This window comes from Leuciscus leuciscus (genome assembly GCF_965113295.1).
Source record: "Leuciscus leuciscus genome assembly, chromosome: 3".
Taxonomy (NCBI): Eukaryota; Metazoa; Chordata; class Actinopteri; order Cypriniformes; family Leuciscidae; genus Leuciscus; species Leuciscus leuciscus.
The window spans coordinates 62,105,989-62,132,020 of record NC_138727.1 but is presented as its reverse complement, the minus strand read 5'-3'; the positions used below and the strand labels follow the sequence as shown (position 1 = coordinate 62,132,020).

General features: G+C 37.8%; 2 protein-coding genes and 1 long non-coding RNA gene across 11 annotated transcripts in view; 1 reads left to right on the top strand and 2 right to left on the bottom strand.

Annotated features, from left to right (window-relative positions):
* The window catches only part of LOC309493955, a 79,292-nt gene extending 57,371 nt beyond the window's left edge, over window positions 1-21,921 (top strand). Inside the window, exon 2 of the long non-coding RNA XR_014204132.1 lies at window positions 20,654-21,921. This is a non-coding gene — a long non-coding RNA (uncharacterized lncRNA). The remainder of the gene's footprint in view (window positions 1-20,653) is intronic.
* Window positions 1-26,032, bottom strand: part of LOC309493678 (polymeric immunoglobulin receptor-like) — a 74,484-nt gene that overhangs the window by 16,198 nt on the left and 32,254 nt on the right. For 3 of the 7 annotated variants that reach the window (XM_082162870.1, XM_082162871.1, XM_082162873.1), the window contains exons 4-5: window positions 24,852-25,184; window positions 23,796-24,113 (exon numbers count right to left, since the gene is read on the bottom strand). The exons of 1 other annotated variant lie outside the window; for it this stretch is intronic. In XM_082162870.1, coding sequence (XP_082018996.1) covers window positions 23,796-24,113; window positions 24,852-25,184 — 651 coding nt within the window. Of the gene's footprint in view, window positions 1-15,430; window positions 16,540-16,627; window positions 16,707-18,463; window positions 18,509-18,663; window positions 18,715-19,016; window positions 22,673-22,838; window positions 22,913-23,041; window positions 23,147-23,252; window positions 23,460-23,795; window positions 24,114-24,851; window positions 25,185-26,032 lie in introns of those variants that run through there. 3 more of the 7 variants (XM_082162868.1, XM_082162872.1, XM_082162869.1) reach the window with 3 other exon arrangements.
* On the bottom strand, window positions 5,331-12,157 carry LOC309494114 (caspase b-like). Of its 3 annotated transcripts, XM_082163328.1 has the most exons (11): window positions 12,061-12,109; window positions 10,401-10,532; window positions 10,065-10,206; window positions 9,849-9,992; window positions 9,163-9,204; window positions 8,944-9,062; window positions 7,189-7,365; window positions 6,825-7,077; window positions 6,636-6,719; window positions 6,280-6,389; window positions 5,331-6,132 (listed from the first exon to the last, which is right to left on the bottom strand). In XM_082163328.1, exons 3-11 carry the CDS (start codon window positions 10,189-10,191, stop codon window positions 6,022-6,024), a joined length of 1,167 nt encoding a protein of 388 aa, XP_082019454.1. In that variant the 5' UTR covers window positions 10,192-10,206; window positions 10,401-10,532; window positions 12,061-12,109; the 3' UTR covers window positions 5,331-6,021. The 3 variants fall into 3 exon arrangements, with proteins under 3 accessions (XP_082019454.1, XP_082019453.1, XP_082019452.1); XM_082163327.1 differs by lacking the exon at window positions 10,401-10,532 and having other exon boundaries at window positions 12,061-12,157; XM_082163326.1 differs by lacking the exon at window positions 12,061-12,109 and having other exon boundaries at window positions 10,065-10,259.

Below are 26,032 nucleotides of genomic sequence, written 5' to 3'. Positions count from 1 at the left end.
TCAAATGTAATTTTGGAATATTTGAGTCATTATTATTTGGTTACCACCATGATCTTCACTTTAGAATTAATTATACATTAAACATTACACATTCATTTTGAACCTGTACAGTTATAAGTAGTCCGCAGGGAGGAGTGGAAAAAAAAATTGTAGTTACTGATTAGATAACAGTGAACTACTAAGCCGACTAAGCACTATTACTTACTAATTCGGTAATCAGAGTTTTTGACTAGAGTGTTAATATTTGCGCTACTCATTTGCTCCTGTGTAGAAAAAAAAAAATCAAACTTTACTTTACCTAGACAGTAACTTTTTATAGAGTTGCTGTAAAGCCAAAACAATATCTGTCCTTTGATTTTCTATTTTCACTGTAAAGCTGCTTTGAAACAATCCGTAGTGTAAAAAGCGCTATATAAATGAAGGTGACTTGACTTGACTAGTTTTGCATTAATGATGACATGGAACCGTATTGTAAATTTATCACTGTAATTACTTTTTGGTGATAGCATCAACAATCATCAGTTTCTATTTAAAATAATTATGACAACTGATTGAACCAAAGACTGGCCTAAGTAAAACATTTCTCTTTTATTATTCAGTAGACACTTTACTGTATAATAAACATTTGCACGACATTAGACAGACCTCAGAGAAATAACATGTTAGCCTAGAATAGATGGTTGAATTGTGCTACGTAGGCCTAATTGATTTGACATGCATTGACTAATGGTGTGTGGCAAACAATGTCATTGCCGTGATGAGTAACGTTACAAAAATGTGCAAATAAATCCAGCTGTGTATAGCAAATGGGGATTGTACATTTAATAAAAAGATGCAGTCACCCTTTCTTGCTCTTCGGCATCTTTTCAGTCATCAGATGGTGCAAGGTGCGGTTTTTGTTGATCAAGAAACAGCAATACTGTCATCGCACGGTTGTTGTCGGTGTAGTGCATGTTTAGGCTTCGCAGGTGCCTGTTTAAAATTGATTACATATTTGCTCTTTTGACATTGCACTACGTTGCACAGTGTAATTTTACAAACACATTATAGTTTAGACATAATAACCTTTCATTATAAATATAATGGCGATCATAGAGGTCCAATCTCAAGTAGACAGTACTGTAATAAAATATACATTATTTTCAAAGCTGCCGTCTGCAACATTTTTTTGATCATATTCAGTGAAATTGACACTATAATCCGACAGAACAACATAAATAAGGTGGTTTTAGAAAAAAACCCGAGCTTCTAACTCCACCTGGAGCGTGTTATTTGTTTTGCAAAAATCCAGCGCTCCCGCTTCATCAGGTCCAATCAGCGCAGGGGGGTGTGAGATCTGACTGTCAATCACAGGTCGTGCACACGCCACAGATCCCCCCCTCACTCGCGCACGTTAATATCACATGCACACGCCACGCCTGAAACTCGCCTGGAGATTGCATGAAGCGTGATGGCGGAGAGAAAACTAACAAGCTTCCAATTCCTCGGTTATTGCTATCTATGGATAGATTAGCCAGGGCAGCCTACCTCCGAGTCCATGGTGTTGATAGATGCTGAAGAGACGGACGCGTTCACAGAAAATCAGGTACACACGCACAGTGACGCACTGACGCACGACCTCGATGGGAGGGTGCTCGCTGGTAGTGGGGAGGGGCATGAGAGTTGTAAACATTCCAAATTTTTGGCTATAATCGACCCAATCTGCCAGACTTGCCGACGGCAGCTTTCAAGATATAAATGTAATGCAACAGCATTTCTGCTGCAGTTAAGTTTTCTATGCAAAATGTTGCAGTTATTATTATTATTTTTTAATACAGGTTAAATAATGAACCACTTTCACCGACATTAAGCTTCCAGTCCTGAAATGATTTATTATGGCTCCCTCTGGTGGACAGCTACCACCAGTCCAACTTAGCATATATGCATACAACCATGTAACTCCTTAATTAAGCATATTAAGCTTATGCTTTAATTATGTAGTTTGGAAAATAATATCCATCACAAAACAGATGGGGAGAACCACAAGAATCAGAATAACGAACACATGCAAAAATAAATTGAGTAGCTACTTCAGCACCATGGACAGCATAACTGATTTGTGTAGAGCACTTTTGAGGCTTCAAAGTTATGAGGCATGGTCAAGGATACCAATATGTGTTTATTATATGTGATGTTTTGTGAGTAAAAGTCAGAAAGAGAGAAGAAAGCTTCCAATAGGGACACAAAGAAATACATTTGCATAAGGAAGAAACATTGAAAGCACCGATCTTCGACAGACAAACAGTCCTTGAGGCAACATGGGCGATGACAATACTTGTTTAAAGTACAATTTTATGTGATTCCAAAAAGATGTAAATGTATTCACTTGTCAGTTACATATCACAATGACATTTATATTGCACAAATGAATGTCCACCACAGAGAGAGATTTGTGTCAACTAATATTTTCAATGGATAGACACAAGCACAAAGGGAATAGGAATAAAAGTCTCTTCTGGGCATTGTTCACAACTGAGAGGATATAATTGTCCAACTTGAGATCATGAAAGACACTGCGACGGTGCAATTTACATCATCTGCACTGGCTTGGCACTGTTGTGACTGAAACAGAAAAACAGGGAAATTAATGTTATTACTCATCAATGACAGAAAACAGAAGTCTTTAAAGGCCATTTATTTTGGAAAACAACATGTCCTGAAACATTGTAGTTGACACCGTGAGAAGGTGTCCTCTCCATCTGAGGTGACATTGATCTGTGGATCTGATGATTAACAGTTTCACACATGACATTCCCCCAGTCTCAAGTTCAGCAGACAGAGAGAAGAATCAGGGAGGAGTTTGAGAAACTCCATCAGTTCCTCAGAACGGAGGAGGAGAGCAGGATAGCAGCTCTAAACGAAGAAGAGAAAGAAAAGGGAGGAAATATGAAAAGAAGAATACAAGGAGGAATACTGTCTCTGTGTGACCGAGTCAGAGAACTGAAAGAAGAAATTGAGGACGAGGACATCACCTTCCTGCAGGTCTGCACACACACACACACACACACACACACACACACACACACACACACACACACACACACACGCACACACACACACACACACACACACACACTGTGGTAAATCCTGCCATTCACTCCACACACAGCTTCAATTTTTGTTGACAAATTTGTTGGTGGTTATAGTCTATTCTTAAATTATAATATGGTCTAATATTATTGTCCTTCTGTTCTTTTTCTCAGAATTATCAAAGAACTATGAACAGGTATTTTGATTTCATTTTTCATTTTAGGATATTCATGATCATTAACTTGCAAAACTGATTGTGTGTGTGTGTGTGTTTGTGTGTGTGTGTGTGTGTGTGTGTGTGTGTGTGTGTGTGTGTGTGTGTGTGTGTTTTAGAGCTAAATACGTCTGAAACGCTGGAGGAAGTTGAGCTTTTCTGATGTCAGGATTAATCACATCATTGCAGCATTTGATAGAGTGCCATTGGCCAATAAACTCTTTCCCTTCATGATCCTAGAAGATCAGTCCGTCCCGCTGCGTGTCGTCCCAGCTAATGTTATTCTGTCCGTGGAAAAGGAACCATCGTTCATGGAGAGACATCGAGTCTTGCTCATCATCTGTTTTAGTTTTGTCATGTGTATGTTGGGGATTTTGTTAGGAAAGAGTGACCGACAAGGCAGATGAAGAGGAAATGTCTCTTCATTTACTGTAATAGTCTTTTATAACAGACTTCTGAAAATCACACCAGTAAAACTAAAGGATTCCTGAACTAATTATATGTTAATATAGTGTAAAAGCCTCAGCGCCTGAGAGCCAGAGCTCCCATTTGTTCATGTCTCTGTTTAACAGAGTCTGATAAATTATTAGACAAAACTGTTAAAACAAAGTAAACGGTATAAGAAAAAGTATTGAACCCTTTTCTTTTCTATTATTTGTAATAGAAAGGCAAATAATTTCAAAAAACAAAATTGCAAAAGTTGTATTGTTTATTTTACAATTTATTTTTTAACAAGTTTTGCTTATACATATTTCACATAATTTCTTATTTACTAAATATTATGTCAAATAAATATAAATGTCTAATTGTCGACCACTTCTTATTTGAAAGACAGCAGTTCATCACTGATTTCAGAACGATCTTAGAAAATTAATCGATCCTTTATTCTTCTCCACAATATCCCACAGCTATTTGTGTTTCTCCACAGTTGTACAGCAGAACAATCTCTCCCTGTGTCTCAGTGTCCACACTATCCATCCTGAACAGTGTGTGAGATTAGAATAAGTGAGTCCCAAAGCGTAGTATGTTGAACAGAGTGTGCCAGAAGTCCCCGGATGGTCGACTATTTATGGTGGATTGATCCGAGCTCATTATAACAGCTAATATTACCCACAACCCCCTGCACTTTGGAGGAGGATCCAGTTCAGAACTACAAACATGAGTAAAAAGAGTTCAGAAAACTACAAACATGGCGGATATGCGCGACCGACAGTTGAGTAGAGAGGGTTAGATAAAAGGATTGATAATCAGTGACTAATAATCAACATTTAAGCTGATAAAAAATATTATGTTATCCGACAAAAAGAGTACATACATTTAAGGCGTAGTATAAGTAGGCGTATTGTTTTGTAGAGTGTTGATGTATGTCTATCATGTGACTCTCCGACTGGGATGTAACACTAGGCTACTGAACTGTTTATGACTCATTATTGCTTTTAGCAGCGCTCGGTTTTCCCATTAGTTGTTTACATTGGTATTTGTTTTTCCCGGACATCCTGTAGTATTCAATCAGACGATGACTTTGTTTGCGTGTCATACGCATCAGACGTTCAGTCAACGGTCCGTGGTCATCTAGTCTTCAACCACTTTTCAATTCATTGCAGAGGAATAACAGACCTCCAGAATATCCCGAATGACCAATCAGAATCAAGCATTTCATAGAGCCGTGAAATAATATCAATATAGATTATATTCAGCAACTCAACTGGTGTGTTTTGTTGTAAAGTCATTTTTGTCTCACTATGTGTTAAACACTATTATCTTATAATGAAATTATTAAAACTATAATTATTAGTTGGTATTTTGATATTTGACATACTGTTAATATTTTTTGTTCATATATTTTAGTTTTATAAACACATTTGGTCAGTAATGAGAGTATTGAGAGCGCTACACAAAAGCTTTAGAGCAACAGGAGAGTTTTGTTAGTTTCCCGTTTATTCAGCGATATCAGATTCAGTCTGATATATTTAATATGAGTCGGACGCTTCCCTTATGTGAACTCTTCTACAAACACAGATGCTGGAGGCAAGACACAAAGGCATGGTAACAAATTAGAAAAGCTTTATTGATTAATTTGCACTTTTATCAAAGTTATATAAGAAGAAGCAGCTATCGGGTGAAAAGAAGATTGAAGAAGTAGTGTAGGTTTAGATGGAGACAGTTAATTGGTAAATAGTAGGCAAGGCATATTTCATACACAATGGCAATTCAAAGTGCTTTACATAGAAGAAATGAAAATAATTAAATTATATATTTTTAAATAATTAAAACAGTTTAGAAAAAATTTATAAAATACAGTACAGTATTAAAATAGAAAAGTATATAACAAAAACCCTATTAAATGAGAGTAAAATGAATATAAGTGATAATTGCATGCAATATACTGCCTGCATATATCTGGAATGCTTTTTTGCATAAAATGCCTCTTTAACTCGATTCAAGGCAAGATTGCCTATCAAGACAACTTCATAAATTTCTTTTGTAGATTTCAGGTGTCTTGTTATTGCAATCATTACATAAACAGCATTTTTTATTAAACTATATCCAGATTTTAGTTACAATAAAAAAATCTCAAATTCATTTCTCAAAATAAGTTTCGAACCAGACTTCATCCAATGTTGAGATTTCTGGTCTGAAAATGTATTCAAATTTGTGCATATTTATTTAGATAATGCCTCTTTGCATTCTATCAGCCTGTGGTGTCTTGCCTTAAACTGATGTTACACTGCACATCCTCAGAGTCCAGGGAACAGGTAGAGTTTCTTGGGAAGGGACGTCCTGTCAATACACGGCATTAGTTTACCATCGGCTGACAATCTTTTGTCTTTCTCCATGCTTGAGGTGACCTATAAAAAAAGATATTATTTGAATGTGACAAGCAAACTCCTGTATTAATTTTAGGTGAGCAAAAAAACAAACAAAACTGGAAGACATTATTTAGACTTTGGGTTTAAATAAATCAAACCAATTTAAATGGGATTTTCAACATTTACCTTCCTGAACAACTCCATAATGTGATCAACATGAGCCCGTTTACAGAACACCTCCATGATGTAACAGATAAAAAAACTTCCTTCGACAGGATGCCTGTATGCGCTGGTATCTGTGGAGAAAAGCCATTGGTAGGTTAAGGTATTTCACAAAGTAACCCAAAATTGTAAACATTGCTCATTATTGAAGAAACACTGGCCAACACGAGTGGTTTCATCAGTTCACCATGGCAGTGTGAATCCATATTAAAGTAATTTTGTTAAAAAAAGGAAATTAGTTACTTTATTTTTACCAGGTGTTACACCACGAAAGTGCGGATTCGTAGGAAGACCGCGAGTGAAATCAGTGTTTTACTTACCAGGGAGGCAGGACTTAAAACAGACAAAGTCTTTCTCTCTGTGCACAGCGGAGTCTGATTGTATATCCACAGCTCCTGTGTGATCTGGACAGAGAAACAGTTAATGATATCAATGATAATAATACAGTAAATCCAGGAAAAATATGAATACAGAGTACAAAGAGAAACAGAAATATGATAATGTCGTACCTCCTCTGCAGGCTTGAATCAGAATAACCTTTGGTTTATCAATCAGAGCAGGACATTTCTCTGAGTTCAGACTGGAGAAGATGTCGTCAACAAAGAAGACATCATTCGGGTTTTCCACCTCATGATAGTTGACACCTAAAATGGCATCTTTATTTTGGATTATGTTCCCATGAGACATCAGAACCACAAAGGTGCTGTCCGAGTCTTCATGTTCAGAACATGCAGCGAAGTTCCTGACTCTAGCAGATATTTCCTGTCAATAAAAACTTTTTTTTTTTACAGAAATGCATAGTATATAATGCATTGTGAAATATTTGCTCACATTTCTATATCCACATCAGAAGTCCACTAGCTCTATACGCACTTCCCCAGTTAGATCTCTGTATTTCTTAACTCTGTAACCCAAAGCTTTTTTCAGCAGCCACTTCATGTTCTCCTCGTCTCTCTCTGCTCCAGCCCTGTACTTTAAGTGCTTGAACTGTATGTTGGTGATCAGCAGAGCTAAACGTTTCCTCTGAGACTTCTCCTTTGGAATATAAACCTGTGAGAAAACATCAGTATTAGCAGAATTATAACAATAATAGAGTCACCTGTAGGGCTGGTCCGAATACCATTTTTTGAGCTTCGAAGCTTCGGTAGTAATGAACATCGAATATTCGAAGCTTCGGAGAGCGGGGGCTGAACATATTCTTATCTCTAATAAAGGCAGGAATCTCTATGTGTCTGTATGTCCGTTTGCATTTTGATTATTTCGAGAACCGTTCATCCAATCGACTTCACAAGGGAGTGCAGTGCAAATTAAGTTAAATTAAAAACAAGATTAATTTAGATTGATAATAACGGGTAAATCAATCCACAATGTCAAAGCAACGCAGCTTAACCCAAAACACAAGCTCAGGCATGCACTTCGGTCCATACAAACTCCACTGCTCTGCGCTCTAGCCAGAGAACACTCGGGATCCCGTTGCTGGAACACTTACGCCGGTTTTAGGTGTCGGTTCTATTTCTAGCATGCGCGCGTTTTTCCGCGTGGCTCGAGCCGCACCTGAGACGCGTGTCACGCAGGCAGTGTGCAAACTCCAACCTGTTAACATGGGAGCCGAAATAAAAACGGACACGCCACGCAGCCAGTGTGTCGCCGGCCTTATTCAAGCGTGTATGAGAACCGTTTCGCGGGGGATCCCAGGTGTGCAAAAAAACCCAAAAAACGAATATTCGAATGTCAAATTTTTAAATCGAATACCAACCCACCGAACGAATATCCAAATATTCGGGTCCAGCCCTAGTCACCTGAACTGAAACTAAATAAGGAGTGATTATAAATGCATTGTGTGAATAATAAGATAGATTATTTAACAATATAAAATTCATAATAATATAAGATAAATCATAAAAAGTGATTTCGATTTAGAGGTCATAAACGTTAATGTTTTCCTGTCTTGTTTGTAGATATCATGAGAAAAAAAAAAAAAAATTACATAAAGCAATGGCTATAATAAATAAATAATGTTTAACAACACAAACATATAAACCCAATTTTTTTTAATTAACGATAGCTATTAACTGATATTTGACATATCTCTGGTATTAAAACAAGATTAATGTGTCCAGCATCTGGAGGGCCACAGTCCATCAGCGTTCAGATCCTCTCAGAGACTTTCAGTGTTAATTTCACTATCATGGACTTATAGTTTGAATTTCATCATTTCCTGTGTTCTTTGTTCATGTTTCTCTATTTTATTTGTTGCTATGGTAACTCATTTAATCGTCACACCTGCTTGTTGTTTTAGTTCATTATCTGTATATATAAGCTCCTCATTTCTCTAGTTGTTGGTTATAATTTGTGTTTGGAGTTTGTACTAGAACACACTGTTACCTGTGGATGATGAGATTGTTTTGATTCAATACTTTTATTTTGAATTAATCTTCATCTGACCTTCTTCTGTGGACTTTATTCACTGCTATTGTGACAGTTCCTGCCTGAAATCCTCAGGTAATCCTGAACTCTTGCTGCTTCAGCTGCTGGATGGACTTAAACTCTGCAGGACGGCGGCCCTACAAAAACTGGACTAGCAATCCCTGAATGCACAGTCAGAAAAGTACTGAAACAGATACTTGCATCATTCTGAAAGAGTATTCTGTCCTTAAACTCTTGGCTGCTTCTAGTAATGCTGTGTGGTCTCTTCCAGTCGGACTGGATGGGCTGATCCTCCACGTCGTCCGGCTCAGACTGCTGAACTGAAGTCGGGAAAACACACATCAAACTAAAGCCCGTAGAAGAAAGAACATTCAAGTCAAATTTATAACCAGAATAAAAATGTGGCTATTGTTTTTGTACCTTGTTTTTCAGAGGTCTGTCCCTCTGCTGGATTTTGTTGTCCTTTGAGAAAAAAGAAATGCACATCCATTATACACAAACCGTTTAGCTTTTAACGTGGTAACAAAGCATTAGGGGTGTAACAATATATCACAATACAAAAATGCAACAATATGTATCATGGATAGTGACAATGTGTATTGTGGATAGTTCATCCACAATAAGAATGACTGTTTTAATGTCAGTAAAATTAAACTACTATATATAATGTTGAATATAATGTATAATAATGCAATGGGGGAATATTTGTGGGTCCTGATAATGCCAAATCTTGCGAGTGACAGAGTGCAAGTATATTCATCTAAAATAATTCTGTATTTTCAGCTTCAGAATCATGAATATTGTTATTCTGTTGTCTCTATTATCCATGCCTTGGGTTTCCAGCCGTGCTTTTAGTCCAAGCCTGTTCATTTACACACACAATGTAAAACCAAATTTAACATTTTAAATCAACAGCACATTTTTTGTTAACCTTTTATCATATGTCTTGGAGAATTGCAATAATATCGTGAGTTCAGTATCGTGATATGTATCGAATCGTGACATGAGGGTCTCTTTACACCCCTACAAATCATATTTATTCAAAGTTTACAAACTATTTTCAATTTCATAGTGACATGTTAACTGCATTAGTGCTATAATCTTACCAATAACACCAGAAGTTGGGTTCCAGTTGATGATCATTGGGCCATGGACGATGCTTCCACTGATTACTGGCGAAAATGCAGTTGCACCTGATTCAACTTTCAGATCAACATTGACTGTAGTGTGAGGGGGTCTGATTGTCTGCACTGGGATAGAAACAGAGATTTACACACTTTCTTACATTACAGCTTTAACATTAATGACATTTACTTCATTACCATTCCTCTGTTCAGCTTGGTTCCTCTTCACAGCTTCATCTGATCCACGACACTCCTTCAGATCATCAGCCGTAACTGCTCTTTTTCTCTTATTTGCTTCCTGAAGCTGCTCTGGAGCGGACGCCATCTTGTCTACTCAGGTCTTGTATAAGATCAGACGAGACATATGACCAGAGACTTGCTTGGTAGCTTACTCTAATTGTACAAGTGAATAATGAAATCACTGGCATCTTAAAATTAATAATAATAATAATAATAATATGATAAACTCATGGAGTACCCACTTAATAATACCAGACAAAGCCCTTAACTTCACTGCTGAATAGCTACACTCACCAAGATATAAGGATGTAAGTGTAGCCGGTTGGGGCTCGCGTGTCTCTGTTACTACGACTCGACTACCCCTCTGCGTCGTGTTGTGTGATGAATAAAAACTGGAGTGGAATTGCTCGTTCAGAGGTTCTTCATCTGCATGAGTTGAAAAATGCTGTAATTATTTGTTGCATTCAAAGTAGTGCATGTTTAATCAGCCTTCTCCTGTCAAACATTCAAACATAGAAAAGATATCAGCTAGGGGGGGGGCGATATGGCAAAAATATCATATCACGTTTTTTTTCAGGAAAATCACGATTCACAATTTTATCATGATTCTTTTTTATGTTGGTTTTACCATTTTGTGACTGAGCATTACAGCCAAACTAATGTCCATATTTTAAAAACAAAGCCTTAGGTAACAAAATATTAAATAAAAAAGAATGGCAGACAGGGGCGAAGATAAAAAAAATATTTGTCATTATTTTGTTTGTTGTTAAATTTTAAGATCATAGATACACATTACACATACACAACTTAATATACAAATTAAATAAACAGTTATTTATGTTTTCAGCTGCAGTAGGTGTATTTAACAGGAGCATTGAAGAAAGTAATTAAATGAACAAATATGAAAATAAAACAAAACATAGACTTCACTGTATAAATTATACATTGATACTTATTAAAGCGACTATTAAAGTTATCAGTCAAGAGCAGTGAGTGATTTTCTCTTTGCATTTTGTTGTTTTATTAACATTAAAGGGATAGTTCTCCTAAAAATTCAAATTGTCATAATTTACTCTCTCAAGTTGTTTTAAACTCGAATAAGTTTCTTTCTTCTGTTGAAAATAAAAGTTATTTGGAAGAATGTGGGTAACCAAACAGTTGATGTACCCCAGTGACTACCATAGTATATTTTTCTCCTATATGGAAGTCAATGGGGACAAGCTACTGTTTGGATAGCCACATTCTTCCCAATATTAATATTACAAAATATTAGAAGGAAATGAATACAGGTTTGGAACAACATTAGAGTGCGTAAATAAATTTTTTTGTTGTTGTTTTTTTGGCGAACTATCCCTTTAAGGACAAGCGGCAGCGTGTTAACTATACTGTCTCTTTAAAGAGCTGCGCGCGACGCGTCTATTATACACGCATTTGACAAGCAGATTTTCTCTCAATTTTCTCAAGTTTGCTTTCACTTTAGACATAACCTACTTTGTTTATGTAAACCTTGTGTGTAACTCACACGCTGAGAAACATACGCGTTAGAGCAACGCATCAGCACGCGAATTAAATGTTTAACCGACAAGGCAGTATGCAAATGATGAACTTTTGTGAACTGCAGTGTCCCGTTCCGCTGAGTTAACATTTGATGTGAATATACGTCGCGTTGTTCAGCATGTTGGGACAGAGGCGCCAGAACAGCAACTGATACTACGATATTACTTCAAAAGCAGATCGTGGAGACATTTTAATGGTTCCACACCGGAGTAAATCGTCATATCCCACACCCCTAAGCTTCATTCACTCGGTTAAACTTTCACTTTTGCAGGAAAAACAGCTTTAAGAGGGAAGATCACATACTTGTGCATACTCATTTACATTTTAACGAAACCGATCACTTAATTAGTGACTATTTTCACTTATAACACTCTTTAGAAGCACACACAATACATACCGATCAGACCTCCGCGCGCAACAGAGCGAGAGCGCGCAAACAACGCGCCAATGACCTTGACTTCTTCTTTTCTTTCCGTTTCATGGCCTTTAATTACCGCCACCTACTGTATACTTTGCGCACATGAGTAATGGATCTGATTGCAGGAGAGAAAAAAAAAACACCTTTAACATCCCAGAGGATCAGAGCCCAAGCTTCAGCTGACGCTGTTAAGCTCCTCCAGCTTCCACACTGATCTCCTCAACCTCCAGGATGATCAGAGCTACTTGCTCCTTCTCCTCAGGCTCTAGATCCTATATGATTTGATCTTAAACTCAAAACCTTTCCCAGTAGGTCCATTATACTCACTGGCCTGTTCTTTATATTACTAAAAAGACCACTACGCTGTTCTTCATATTTACTACACTTAAAAAACACATGTTCTACTGTTTCAACAACACCACATTCATCACACATACTATTTCCATGCTTTCCCATTAATGCCAGTGTTGAGTTTAACCCTATATGACCCATCCTCAGTCTAGAAATCATTACTTCTTCCTTTCTATGTCTTCCATAGCACGATTCTTTTTTCCCTACTGATTTTACAATACTATAATACCACCTGTACTGCTACTTTCCCATCTTTGTTGCCATATTCTTATTATTTCTCTATTAATTATTGATCTAACTTAATTTCTTCCTAAAGGTATCTTAATAGCTATCAAATCTTTCCTTAATGCTTCTTTTGCTAATTTATCCGCTATTTTGTTTCCTATATGTGCCAGCACCCAACAAAAGTATACAATTATACCCTCTATGTTCAGCCTATATAATAATGTATACATTTCTACTAGCAGGTCTTCTCTGTCAGTTTTTGTTGACAATATACTTTTAAGTGCTGATGCAGAATCTGAGCAAATTACAGTCGACTTACTGTTTGGCTTAGTCTGCTCTAACCACTGCAATCCCACTATTATAGCAGTTAGTTCTGTTGAATATACAGACATTTTATCACTCAACCTTAAACTTATTTTCGTCTCAGATTTTGGAATATATAGGCTACTCCTATTCCCACTTTTTGTTCGACTGGGTCTTTAGATCCATCTGTATAAATCTGTATACAAGAATACAATTTTTCTCCATAAATCCACTAATTTCATAACTATTTGTATATCTTTCTTCTGCTTTCTCCCGATCCTCCAGCAGTCTCATTTCAACATTGGGTTCAGGAATATTCCATTTCAGGTTCAGCATATCATTTTCCAGACCACACTCCTTAACCCATTGTTTATACTTCCATCCAAAACTATTCCCATTACTCGTTGTCCAATGGAGCATTATCGCCACCTACTGTATCTTAATTACTTTTACTTAAATCCTTGTGTTCAGTCCAGTTTGCTGAATGTGTTTAAGTACCATCTTTCCAGAGTTATTTGAGAAAATAGTTGTAATGTCCATTTGTTTAATTCCTTCATGCTCCAGTCCGTTCCTTAAAGCCAGTCTTTGAGTTGAGTATTTAGTGCATTCAAACAGCACATGTTCCACAGTTTCCAGTTGATGCATGTCTCACAATTTCCAGATATATGTTTTCCTATAAGATGTAGAGATGCATTTAACTTTGTGTGACCTATAGTCTAATTCTGCTAAATTGACACTGTTCTCTCCTGCTCTTCCCCATTGACTTTTCTTCCCCCACTTTCTGCTGTATCTTATATAAATGTCTTTCCCTTATCCCATAAACTCTGCCACTGTAACTTAATTTTGCTCCGTACATATGATTTGATCTCTACTTTACTAACTGGTACTGCCACCTCTACCTGATTTACTTTCAACCCATTTTTAGCTAAATTATCTGCCATCTCATTCCCTTGTATGCCAATGTGTGCTGGGACCCATAAAAACTGAACATCAATCCCCAGACTACTTTACTCTATATAAAGATAACAAAATGTCATACATAATATCCTCCCTACATGTTGACGTTGCACTTTTGAGACTAACCAGAGCAGCACTTGAATCTGAACAAATTAGCATTGTCATGGGTTTGACTTCCTCTATCCACTGTAATGCAAACAAAATTGCCATCATTTCTGCTGCATATACCGATACATGATCAGTTAATCTTTTAAACACCTTAATTTAATGACCAGAGTTGCCAACTCTCGCGAGACAAATAAGCAACTGGAGCTTCCAATGACGTCACAACTGTGACGAACGCAAAACTCATAAAGATATACAAAATCAATTTTCTTTTCTTTTCTTACATACATATGTAGCAGAAAAATTAGGATTTTGTGTGAATTTCAAATAAAACACAAGTTATAATTAACACCCGTTACGTAAGAACAGAAGTAGTTTTGCTAATGTTACTGTACAGATATTCTCGTGCTTACGTAAAGTCCAAAGTCTCACCAAAAGGCCCAAGAACGATTTCTATAATGATGACTTTATTTGCATCCCCTCCAACGGACAGTAATGTTTTGTTTATTATCGAGACAGAGCGCAACGCGTCATAATCTGAAGACCACGCCCGTCTCCATTGACTTTGCATTGCGAGAGGCTGACTTCTTGTCATTTATGACTTATAACAAAAGACAGAAAAATGCCTAAAAGCTGCTGTGTGACAAGGTGTACAGCAAACAAGCTAAATAACCCAGAAATACATTTTTATAAGCTTCCGAACCGTAAAAGCCAGCCTTTTGGAGGAGACAAAAGTGGATACAGGCAACACAGTGTATGTCATTTCAGTGTCTGCAGGAATGTAGCCTATGTTCTCAGACATAAACACATTTGTTTTGGCTAACCTATTTATGTACAATTTAATTCTAAAAATACTTTTAATGTCATACACTTCTTTTCTTTTTACAACAAACCATCGTTCAAAATAATAGCATTTATCTGACATAGAAAGCTTTTGGACGAATAGGCTACCACTTGGCCCAAGCTACAGCTACTTGCACACATAGCTAATATATATATAGCTAATATAGCCCAGCCCCAAACCCAGTCTCTTTAAAATGAATAAATGCTGGTTTCTAAAGTACTTCTTCCTGCCTCTATGTATTAATGCTCATGGGTAGCCGTAATGGGTTCCATTCAGACCTTAACATCTAGTATTTTACTGTTATGTGTCAACAAGATTCAGCAAGACATTTTCGCCCGGCTATACCCAATGTTTACATCTGTTGTGGAACAGTATGTATGCAAATTAGAACACACATAATTAGATTATGCACCGTTTGTCCATGTTAACAAAAAAAAAAAAAAAAAACTTGTAATACATTTTTTGTTTGTCTTAATGTAAGTTCATGGTGATATCTAAAGGTTAAAGAAAAGAGAAATAGAATTGAAAGAGAATGAATAGGCTATATTTGGGTCTTTTTCTAAACTTTTTTTCCTTACTCAGGACATATTGAGGATACAAAATCAGTTGAGTTTGCTTCTGTTGCAATTTGTTCAAGGTTGACCCCCATTTTGGCTAAAAATGACTGAACTATTTTTATTCCGCGTTTGACCTGAAGGAGGCGTTATCAGAGTTACTTCCTGATCATGATGGTGAAAAATAATGCTTCAAACTTATGGGCATTTTATATGAAATATACTTTATTCACAAGACTCAAAATAAACATTTACTCCAAAGCTGAGAACATGTGCAGCATTAATTTTTCTATATGTAAACTAACACATTTCAATAAAAATCTAAAAGAGAGAGAGAGAAAAAAAAGCAGCATCGTTTTAAAAGAAACAATTTTTTTTTTTAAATCAACAAATAATTAAATTAAAATGTATCAATTGAACAATTCCCTCCTAGGCCATTTTGTCATGACAGTCCTGCATAAATTAAAATTTACTAAATTAACAATTTACTCCTAGGCCCATTTTATCATGGCAATCCTGCATAAATTAAACTTAAATATGTATATATAAAAAAAAAAAAATAAATAAAAAAAACTTAGGCCCATTTTGTCCTTACATTCCTGTAAAAATAACTCCATGTCATCCCTGAACACAAAATGAAATACGAAGGGCTCTCTGGAAGCTTCTGATTGTTCCAGGAGATTGTTGAGGGCCTTTTCCTTGTCTTCTTCATCCATTTCTAATGAAAAGAGGCTCTTCCACTGGACCCCTGAGCAGATGACGGTTGGAATGGAGCCATTTCACAGCTTCTGTCATGTGTCGGATTATTGGAAGCTCCTTCATTACAGAATATTAAAGGAAAATGTGACTTTAATATTTCGTATAAATGTATTATATGTTAAGATATATATTCATGGATTTCATCAGGTCCCTTTCCACAGGTGTATTAATCAAGCACAATGCAGTCTCCATTCATAATCTAGGTGCTTGATTTTATACACCTGTGGAAAGGGACCTGATGAAACCCATAAATACACACACACACTCAGATATTCGTGTGTTTATATTTAAGACATGCCTCACTGCTTCTAAGCGTAACTTGTGCTTCACTTGGAAGGGACTCTTGTAGGGGTTTCTGCACTGGAATATACATATCTTGGTTAATTTAAAATTGACCAGAAGAGGGTGCAAATGTAATGGTGGGCTGGAGTAAATGTCCAGTATCTACCTTTCAGAGAAAACCCCAAAGTTCTCCAGAAGAATAAGAGCCCACCATCTCTGTATGTTTGGAAAGTCACACTGGAAGACTAAGTAAGTAAGTAAGTAAGTAATCTTTATTTATATAGCACCTTTCACAGACAAGGGCCACAAAGTGCTTCACAACACAGTTTAAATCAGAGAAAAAAAAAAAAAAAAAAAAAAAGAAAAAAAAAACCTTCCAATGAAAACAACACCGAAATCATAACAGCCCAAAAAGTCGCTAATTAAAAGCTTGAATAAATAAATAAGTCTTAAGATTACTTTTAAAAGTATCCACAGAGTCAATAGAGCGTAAAGAGAGCGGCAGACCATTCCATAGCCTAGGAGCAACAGCCTGGAAGGATCGGTCACCTCTAGTCCGAAAACAAGTGCGTGGAGCCTTCAGCAGAGTTTGATTCACAGACCTCAGAGCCCGTGCAGGGGTATACGGCTGAATCAGATCGCTGAGGTAGAAAGGAGCCTGACCATGCAGGGCTCTAAATGCTAGAACCAAAATTTTAAATTGGATCCTATAAGACACTGGCAGCCAATGAAGCTGTTTTAAAATGGGATATACGTGGGTCCTCTTGTTAGTACGGGTCAGAATTCTCGCTGCACAGTTTTGCACTAATTGTAGTCGAGAGAGCTCTTTCTTGTTTAAGCATGAAAACAAACTATTACAATAATCCAAACGTGAAGACACAAACGCATGAATGATAAGTTCCAGATCATTACGTGCGACCATATTCCTAAGTTTAGAAATGTTCCTTAATTGAAAGAAACAGTTCCTTGTTAGCTGCTTACAGTGCTGGGCTAATGACATATCTTTGTCAAAAATAACTCCCAGGTTGCGAAGACTTGGCTTCGCAGACTGGCCTAAATCGCCCAGGTATTGTTTAATCCCCGGAATTGCATCATCAGGTGCGATAACCAGTGTTTCCGTTTTGTCTGCATTTAACTGCAGATAGTTTTCACTAAGCCATTGTTTAATCTCCTCTAGACAATGGAGCAGAGAGTTTAACTTCTGGATTTCAGACGGCTTAAAGGAACAATAAAGCTGGATATCATCAGCAAATAAGTGGAAAGAAACATCACTAAACCTTTTGATAATCTTTCCCAAAGGAATCAAATACAACAAAAATAAAACAGGGCCCAAAACAGACCCTTGAGGCACTCCACACAGCAAATCCACAGACTCAGAACTTATTCGGTTAGCTGAAACACTAAAGCTACGCCCTGATAGATATGAGGAAAACCACTGAAGGACTGACCCAGATAGTCCTACTTGATCCCTCAGTCTTTTCAGCAGGACCTGATGGTCAACGGTGTCGAATGCTGAGGACAGATCCAAGAGAACTAGAACAGTGCGTTTACCAGAATCAGCAGCCATCATAATATCACTAGACACTTTCAGTAAAGCCGTTTCCGTAGAGTGTTGTTTACGGAAACCAGACTGAAATGGCTCATGGATGTTATTTTGTTCCAGGAAGAATGTAAGCTGTTCACAGACCACCTTCTCAAGGATCTTAGACAGGAACGGGAGTTTTGAGATAGGCCTAAAACTATTAAGATCTGTCGGGTCTAAGCCTGCTCTTTTTAATAATGGCTCCACTATGGCATGTTTAAAGGCACTGGGAAACACGCCAGTTGACAAAGAGACATTAACCATTTTGGTAACACAAGGGCCAATTACCTCAAACACTTTTTGAAAGAGCCTGCAAGGAATGATGTCAGATGAACAAGATAGTTCTAAAATAGAGTAATCTTGTTATATCAACTGCTGCAACATCATAAAGGTCAATTACTTGAACTGGAAATCACTTACAGATGTAAAATCAAAGGGTGCTCCCAAGACAAGATGTAGAGCATACTGGAAAACAGCAAAAATTAAGGAACATTATCTCTGTAAACGTCAAATAAAAAAATAAAAAATGCTTCCTTGTTCCTTATTTAACAACTTAAATTGGTTCAAACTTAAAGAAATCTGAATCATTGGTTTACTTATATCAAAACATTATGTCTCACCATCAACATGAAGACTCCACAGTCTATACCACCAATCTGTTGGGGAATATCCTAAAAAAATAAAATAAAATAATAACAATTTTTTTTAGCAGACTTCTTTATATCCAACCTTGTTTTTCAGTAGCACCCGTGTGCCAGGTTCTGGTGCTGGGGTTCTGGTGCTGGGGTTCTGACGCTGGGGTTCTGAAACTGGTGGTGCTGTGGGTCTGCAGCTGGATATGTCTCGGCTGAGCAGCTAAAAATATGCCCAGTCAAACATTACGTATATTAAACTGTGCATCAGGGTTAATCTTCCACCTGGTGATGGTGTGACTGTAAAGCCAGTGTTGGGATTTACTGAAGCTACTCATCAATAATAAATATTGCCTTTATTGTTTCCCACAAGTCAAGTCAAGTCAAGTCATCTTCAATTATATAGCGCTTTTAACAATGTAGATTGTTTCAAAGCAGCTTTACATTGATAATAGGAAATTAACAATGGATATGGATATAATATAACAAAGCAATAGATATAATAATTCCTACTCATTGAAGGTTTTACATCATGGAATGACAGACTTTTTAGGTTGGTTGCCTAAACCTAAAAAATTAGGTTGCACTAATAATGCATTTATTATTGTAAGAAAGTGGCATCAGAAAATGTGTTTAGAGTGGCTGAAAATGGGCGAGTTGTAATAACACGGCATATATTCTTTGTTACACAGCTTTTTGTTATGATTTAAATTTTTACTTTCATTCATGCACTACAACATTTCCTTTCTGCACTAATTTAATCCTTCACTATGTATTTTGTTTGGTTTATTGTTCTGTAATAAGACCCCTTTTCAGTTGGTAAACATGGTGACGTTTTTTTGTGGGCGGAGCTTAGGTGGAGGCAGAACGATTCCTCTGGCCGCTTCACTAACGTTAGTTTGCAAGGTTTTTTTTAGCTTGTTTTTTAACAATTATCTTAATGTGCAAGGTCACTCACTGTCCAGGACCGCGATTGTTATTTGCAAAAGTTCATTTTAACGGACATCCCAGATTGGCTGACCCGTACACGCTCACTCAATGGATGGACGATCTGACAGGATTAACGTCAGCGCTTCCTCCGGTTGAGTGGCCTGACTTCTACACCTACCTGATAGAGAAACCGAGGGTAAAGAGAAACTGAGGGCATATAAATCTTTAGATGCCTATAACTATGTGCTGAATGGTCACGTCACGTACAAGACTTGTGTGGTAGCCTACGATCCGCAGTTCTGCCAGCGCCAGCGCCACGGCCAGCCAGAAGACGACAATGTAAAGAGTGACATTACGGTGCAATTTTAATGATGTGAATATTTTCTAGAAATACAAATTCCAGATACAGCATATTCATTTTTTAACTATGTATTTGATTACACTTTCTTACCAGGTTCTTCAAAAAGTCTAGTCACAATCAATCAAAACAATGTATACAATCATAGATGATTCACAAATAATCACAATAATTTAGAAAACATTATGCGATAAAATTTCTAATTGGAGCCTGTACTCCGTCGATTCTTGCACCCAACAACACAACAAGATGACATTTAATAACAATAATAATAATTTAAGCTCCTTATTATGTAGCCGAATCTGTGCTGGTTTGTATTGGCCGCCTCCAATTTTCCCTTTGTTTTGCCACCAGCTAGCGCCGTGACGTAACTGTGACATCGGCTCGAAATTGGTCTATAAGGACTTATAGATATGAAAAAAATGTATACATAAATAAATAAATAAATAAATGTAACCAAGCATATGTCAAACAATCTTATATCTCTGATGATTTATCCAAAATAATGCCAAGGAAACAGATTTCAATGAGTTTCATTCTTCGTGCTGTATGTAACTTTTTCACTCTACTAAAGCATAACAACACCATCATATGTTTGCATATATTGAGGAAACATGCCAAGATCACATACTCGTTTCTCTGAAAACACTTCTACAGCCAGTTATTACACTTAGAAATGTGTGTTTCCAGGCTGGAATGTTTGTTTTTGTTTTGGTCTGTGATACTTTACGTGGCCAATTTGCCAGTCTCCATTGTCCATTGAGCTCGTTCCTGTTGCGTGTGCTCAATCTGGCAACCCGTGTGAGCGCCGTCGAGTCTGTGGAGGCGGAAGAAACAACGATCTCCGATATTATGAATTCGACTGCAGTACCTATTTCGACCACTAGTTGTAATCCTTACGGACTGCACCTTTAAAGGAGACATATCATGCTTTTAAATCGTTCCTTTTTACATATAAATCATACATGTGTGGTCTATATAAAGCGGAACTGCAATGCTTGGGTCTGAATTCCTCATTATTATAGCTCCACAGGCCCCTTTTCTACCCCTTTTCTGATGTGCGTCTGAGAGCAACTCGTTTTGGTGCGGTCTCTTTAAATGCAAATGAGACACTTCATACCCCGCCCCCTCTCTAGGTTGCAGAGGCGACACTCGGTTCAACTCCACCCCGTTCGGCCATTTTTGTAGTTTGATAGCAGAGATACGATTATCTAGCGGCACAGAAACGTTTTATTCCATGTTATTAACAAAATGTCAACAACGGAAGACTTGTCCATCCAGCCTTACATGTTCGAGCCAGAGTCGGAGCCGGAGCGAGATGAAAATGAAGACGACGAACCTGCAGAACAACGTCTTCATATGGATGTATCGCAATGGTGTGTTACTGTATTTACACATGAAACTTTGGTCTTCCGACCTTTTACCACCGTGTCGATTTATTTTGATTAATGTGTGCGAGGGAGAGAGAGCAAGACAGCGCCTAGTTTGGAGACGGTGAAGTCTTGTTTACACTTTCGCCTGGCTCTGAAGAGAGAGAGTGAGCGCGCGCGCGACCGGGTCTCTCTCTCTGCTCGTTCTTTCAGTTAAACATGCGCCCTGTCACAAGCGCGGCAGTTCATCTACATTAGACGGTGTAATGAAGCGTGTGGGTTACTACATCCAACAACCGAACATTTTGACTTACCCTCTCGTACCTTCTGCATCCTTTAGCTTGGACTACAAAATTGCAGCGAGAAATAAAAATGGCGGATTGCTGGAAGTGTTGGGCCGGAAGTCAATGTCCTTATTTGGCAGTTCCGCTGCAAATACTGTGACGTAATTGTTCAAAAAACGTCATAGATGACAGAAAAATCGGAACAGGTTGAAAAATATGACCAAAACAGAATATAAAGATATCAACGAAGCACCTGAAGAGAATAATTTCAACTTTTCTGTACTTCTAAACACTCCAAACAAAATGCATTTAAGGGCTAAAAAAGTGGATTTAGCATGATATGTCCCCTTTAAGTTTGGCGTGATTCAGGTTTGACTGTTAATCAACCTGATGTCCATGAATGTCCACAGTGTTTTGTAAAATTAGGCTGTGTAGTGGACATGCAGATAAGATGTCGGAGAGCAAAAATGTGATTTCTCCTGTCCAACAACAACCAGACTGTTATTTCTGGCGTGACGATCAAGTCTGTCCCAAAAATACCTCTCAATGCGCCCTCGTGGACTCACGCCAAGGGCCCTATAGGTCTGCACTACATGACGTCACCAAAGTGTGGACTCTGAGGAAGTCCACAAGTCCGGAGTGTGCCATTTGGGACAGGGCCTCTGTGGAGGCGGGAGAAACAACGATCTCCGATATTATGAATTCGACTGCAGTACCTATTTCGACCACTAGTTGTAATTCTTACAGACTGCACCTTTAAGTTTGGCGTGATTCAGGTTTGACTGTTAATCAACCTGATGTCCATGAATGTCCACAGTGTTTTATGGTCTAACGGTGGCGTAGTCAGATGTGTCCTGCCCGTCAGTCCTGTCTGAGAGACGTGTAGCTGAAAACTTGACGGTGGAGTAGTTGAGATTATCAGAGGGGCTGCTGGGTAATTGTGCTAAAGCATAAACAGAGGTGTCGTGCTCATCAAACACAGGAAAGACCAAACTGTAGTCAGGATGATCAAGTGTGTTCCCGATCTCATCATAATCAGAGTCAGCATGAGTGGCCTGACAGAGGAGAAGAGAAGAGAAGAGAAGAGAAGAGAAGAGAAGAGAAGAGAAGAGAAGAGAAGAGAAGAGAAGAGAAGAGAGCAGAGTACAAACAAATGGTTAGATTAGAACCCACAAATAAAAGATAAAGATCAAACTCAAACAGATGCATGCTAAAACTCACTTCTCTATTTGGTTTCATATCTCTGTTGGGCAGATGCTCGGTCGGGCCTTGAACGATATCTCTGGGCTGCTTTCCTGTTTTGTGACAACAGATTTATTGTTTTGTTGAAAAATATATTAATGACCTTTGCTTTGTGACACTGAAGTCTAGTTTGACTATGAAAATGAGAGGTAATATAAATGATTCGTGAGAAATACGGTTACCTTCTTTCGTTTGTCTCCATCTGAAGTACATGAAGAGTGAGAATCCACAGCCTGTCAGGATCCCTATGATCCCTATGACCACCAACATGATGAACACGGTAAAACCTGGAAAAACAGACAACAAAACTATGTGAATATGACTTTAAATGTCCTATTTTTAAGGAAACTTGAGATAAAACGTTCATGGACAGGCATTCAAAACTTTAAGCACCTGAACTCATCATATCTGATTTAGCTTGAGGTGACACTGCATTATTAGATGATGAGGAATTCAATAACACTGAAGGTGATGTTGTTGAGGATGATAAAGGAAACACAGATGTGACGGGTCTGATAGATGCACTATCTTCAGTCGCTGGTTTACTGGTGTAAACTGAAGCTGTTGTGGTTGGTTTCGATGACGTCATCGCTGATGTGACTAAAGCACAAATAATCATTAGGTTTAATGCATGACAGTCTGATGTTTATTGCCGGTATGACGAGAATGCAAAATTATAAGATTAAGCAAAGCTTTTTATATATTGAGCATGCATTTTCAGAATATATATAGTTTTAATTTTCACAGTCTAATAGTGGCAGAAGATCACGTGATCTCTTTGTACTTTCCCCTGACACAGCTGTCAGTAACACTTCATTAGAGTCAAGGGTGTGGTGCAAATATAGCACTGTACGTGTGACCAGCCATGTGTGTTTAGCATTTCCACTAGTTAAAGACATCATTATCAGCCATGTAAAAAGGCTGATGGCATCTTACCGTTATTAATGTTCAGATGTGTCACAGAAATCCACTTGCTCTTGTTCTTTTGTCCCGTCTCAACAGCTCCACACCAGTATATCCCAGAATCCTCTAGTATCAGATCAGTGATGGTCACAGTAAAAACTCCTGCAGATTCATCATCCCTCAGAGAGAATCTGCCGGTACTGTTTGTTTCTGATGAAACTTTGATACCCGATGTCTCACAGAGCGACGGGTCGCTTCCTTTGCACATGAACTTGATCTTGTTCTTCAAATCACTGTTATAATGGCAGGTGATGTTCAGATGTTCTCCAGTCACACGAGACACGACAGACACTGAATCAGGACATAAATGAGAGATTTAAGGATCTCCAAGTCTCTTTATGGCACAGCAGTACTGATGTCCATCATTGAGTCTCAGATCTGTTATAGTGACAGTATGGGCTGTTTGATCAGATACTAGTGTAAATAATGTCAGCTGTTTATCATGAGCTGCTCCGCTTACACACACTGATCATGGAATTAATATGAAATTAAAACTTATTTCTATTACAGAAAGACCTGGACTTTAAAATCACTAACTGTCAAAAGATAATGCAAGCTGTAAAATGTAATTGATTTGAAACAATATAGACACACACCTAAATTTTGAGGTGTAAGTTATGGAAAAAAATTCTAAAATATAAATTAACTACACAACTCAAATATAAAAACAAACAAACACAGCATGCCATGAAAAAGGACGAGCAAAACAGTTTCAAGTCTAAGAATTTGAGTTGCACAGTTATACTTTGTGTTTTGAATGAGTGATTTCTCCATAACTGAGACAGTGTTGTGTGTGAGGAAGTGATGCGGGTCAGTGTGTGTGGTGTGAACACTCGCTCATCATCATCTACAGAGGATACTGTGGTTTCTGTCATCTCGCCTCTTTACATCTTTACAACACGTGATACAGCGCTCTCTCAGACACACACAGACCTCTCTAATGTTACTGATATATTAGTTATGATTATATGTTTTACACCATATCTATGTGCACTGTCCACTTCACTCATACAGAATATTCTGACTTACCAGGTTTAATTTCCAGGTTAATCTCTATGTATTTATCATATGTTCCCAGTCCTGTCCTCACAGAACACCAGTATTTGCCTTTATCCTCTGTTCTCAGATCAGTGATGGTGACGGTGAAGATGTGGGTCGTTCTGTCATCGGTCAGAGAGAATCTCCTGTCTTTAGCTGGAGATCCAGATTCAACAGGAATGTCTTTATTGAGTACTGGACACTCTCCTCTGCAGAGATACTTATTCTGCTCTTCATATCCAGACTCATAGGGACAGCGTATTCCAACTTTTCCTCCTTCATAACCAGTGAAAGTCAAGATCTCCGTCGTCTCAGAAGCCAAGACTAAAAACATAAGAGAGAGAAACTCAGCTCAGAGCGAACATGGACCTGATTGAGAACAGGTGCTGTTTTAGAAAGACCCAGAAACACAGAATAAACTCTTACCTGACATGATGAGCAGGAGAAATATGAGAAGTTTATGATCACAGATCTGGATCATTTTCTGCTTTATCTGTGAGCCGCTGGTGGCCTGTGTTATGAAGAGCTGCTCTCTCTCTCTCTCTCTCTCTCTCTCTCTCTCTCTCTCTCTCTCTCTCTCTCTCTCTCTCTCTCTCTCTCTCACACACACGCGCTCTCTCTCTCTCTCTCTCTCTCTCTCTCTCTCTCTCTCTCTCTCTCTCTCTCACTCACTCACTCACTCGTGCACAGACCTCCTCAAGGGCGGAAGGACCAAAAAGGGCACCAAAAAAAAGTTCCTTGTTTTTTTTTTATCCTTCATTTCCTTGGCATTCTATGAAAAGACGTTGATACAATTATAATGCATAACACATCAAACGAAAATAGGGAAATTATGATAATATTACTAAATATGATTTACTTTACCAAACAAAACAGTGAGGATCAAGAAGGCAATTATGAGAAATTCATGTTTAGTTTTGTTGATGTTGTACATTTTATGTATGTATTATATGCATTATGAAATCAGTAACACTTTACAATAAGGTGTCATTAGTTAAATGTGTTAACATGAACTACTAATGCACTGCACTTCTACAGCATTTAAAGGGATAGTTCACCCAAAAATGACAATTCTGTCATCATTTACTCTCCCTCACGTTGTTTCAAACCTGTATGAATTTCTTTTTTTCTGCTGAACACAAAAGAAGATATTTTGAAAAATGTCTGTAACC

What these genes read in the sequence shown, in the direction of transcription:
- LOC309494114 (XM_082163327.1), bottom strand. Translation starts at nt 10,191, where the DNA reads ATGGCGTCCGCTCCAGAGCAGCTTCAGGAAGCAAATAAGAGAAAAAGA. An exon ending in CCCAACTTCTGGTGTTATTG is followed by an intron (nt 9,205 to 9,848) that starts GTAAGATTATAG and finishes TTTTTCTCAAAG; the next exon opens with GACAACAAAATCCAGCAGAG. An exon ending in TTTTAAGTCCTGCCTCCCTG is followed by an intron (nt 6,390 to 6,635) that starts GTAAGTAAAACA and finishes TTTTCTCCACAG; the next exon opens with ATACCAGCGCATACAGGCAT.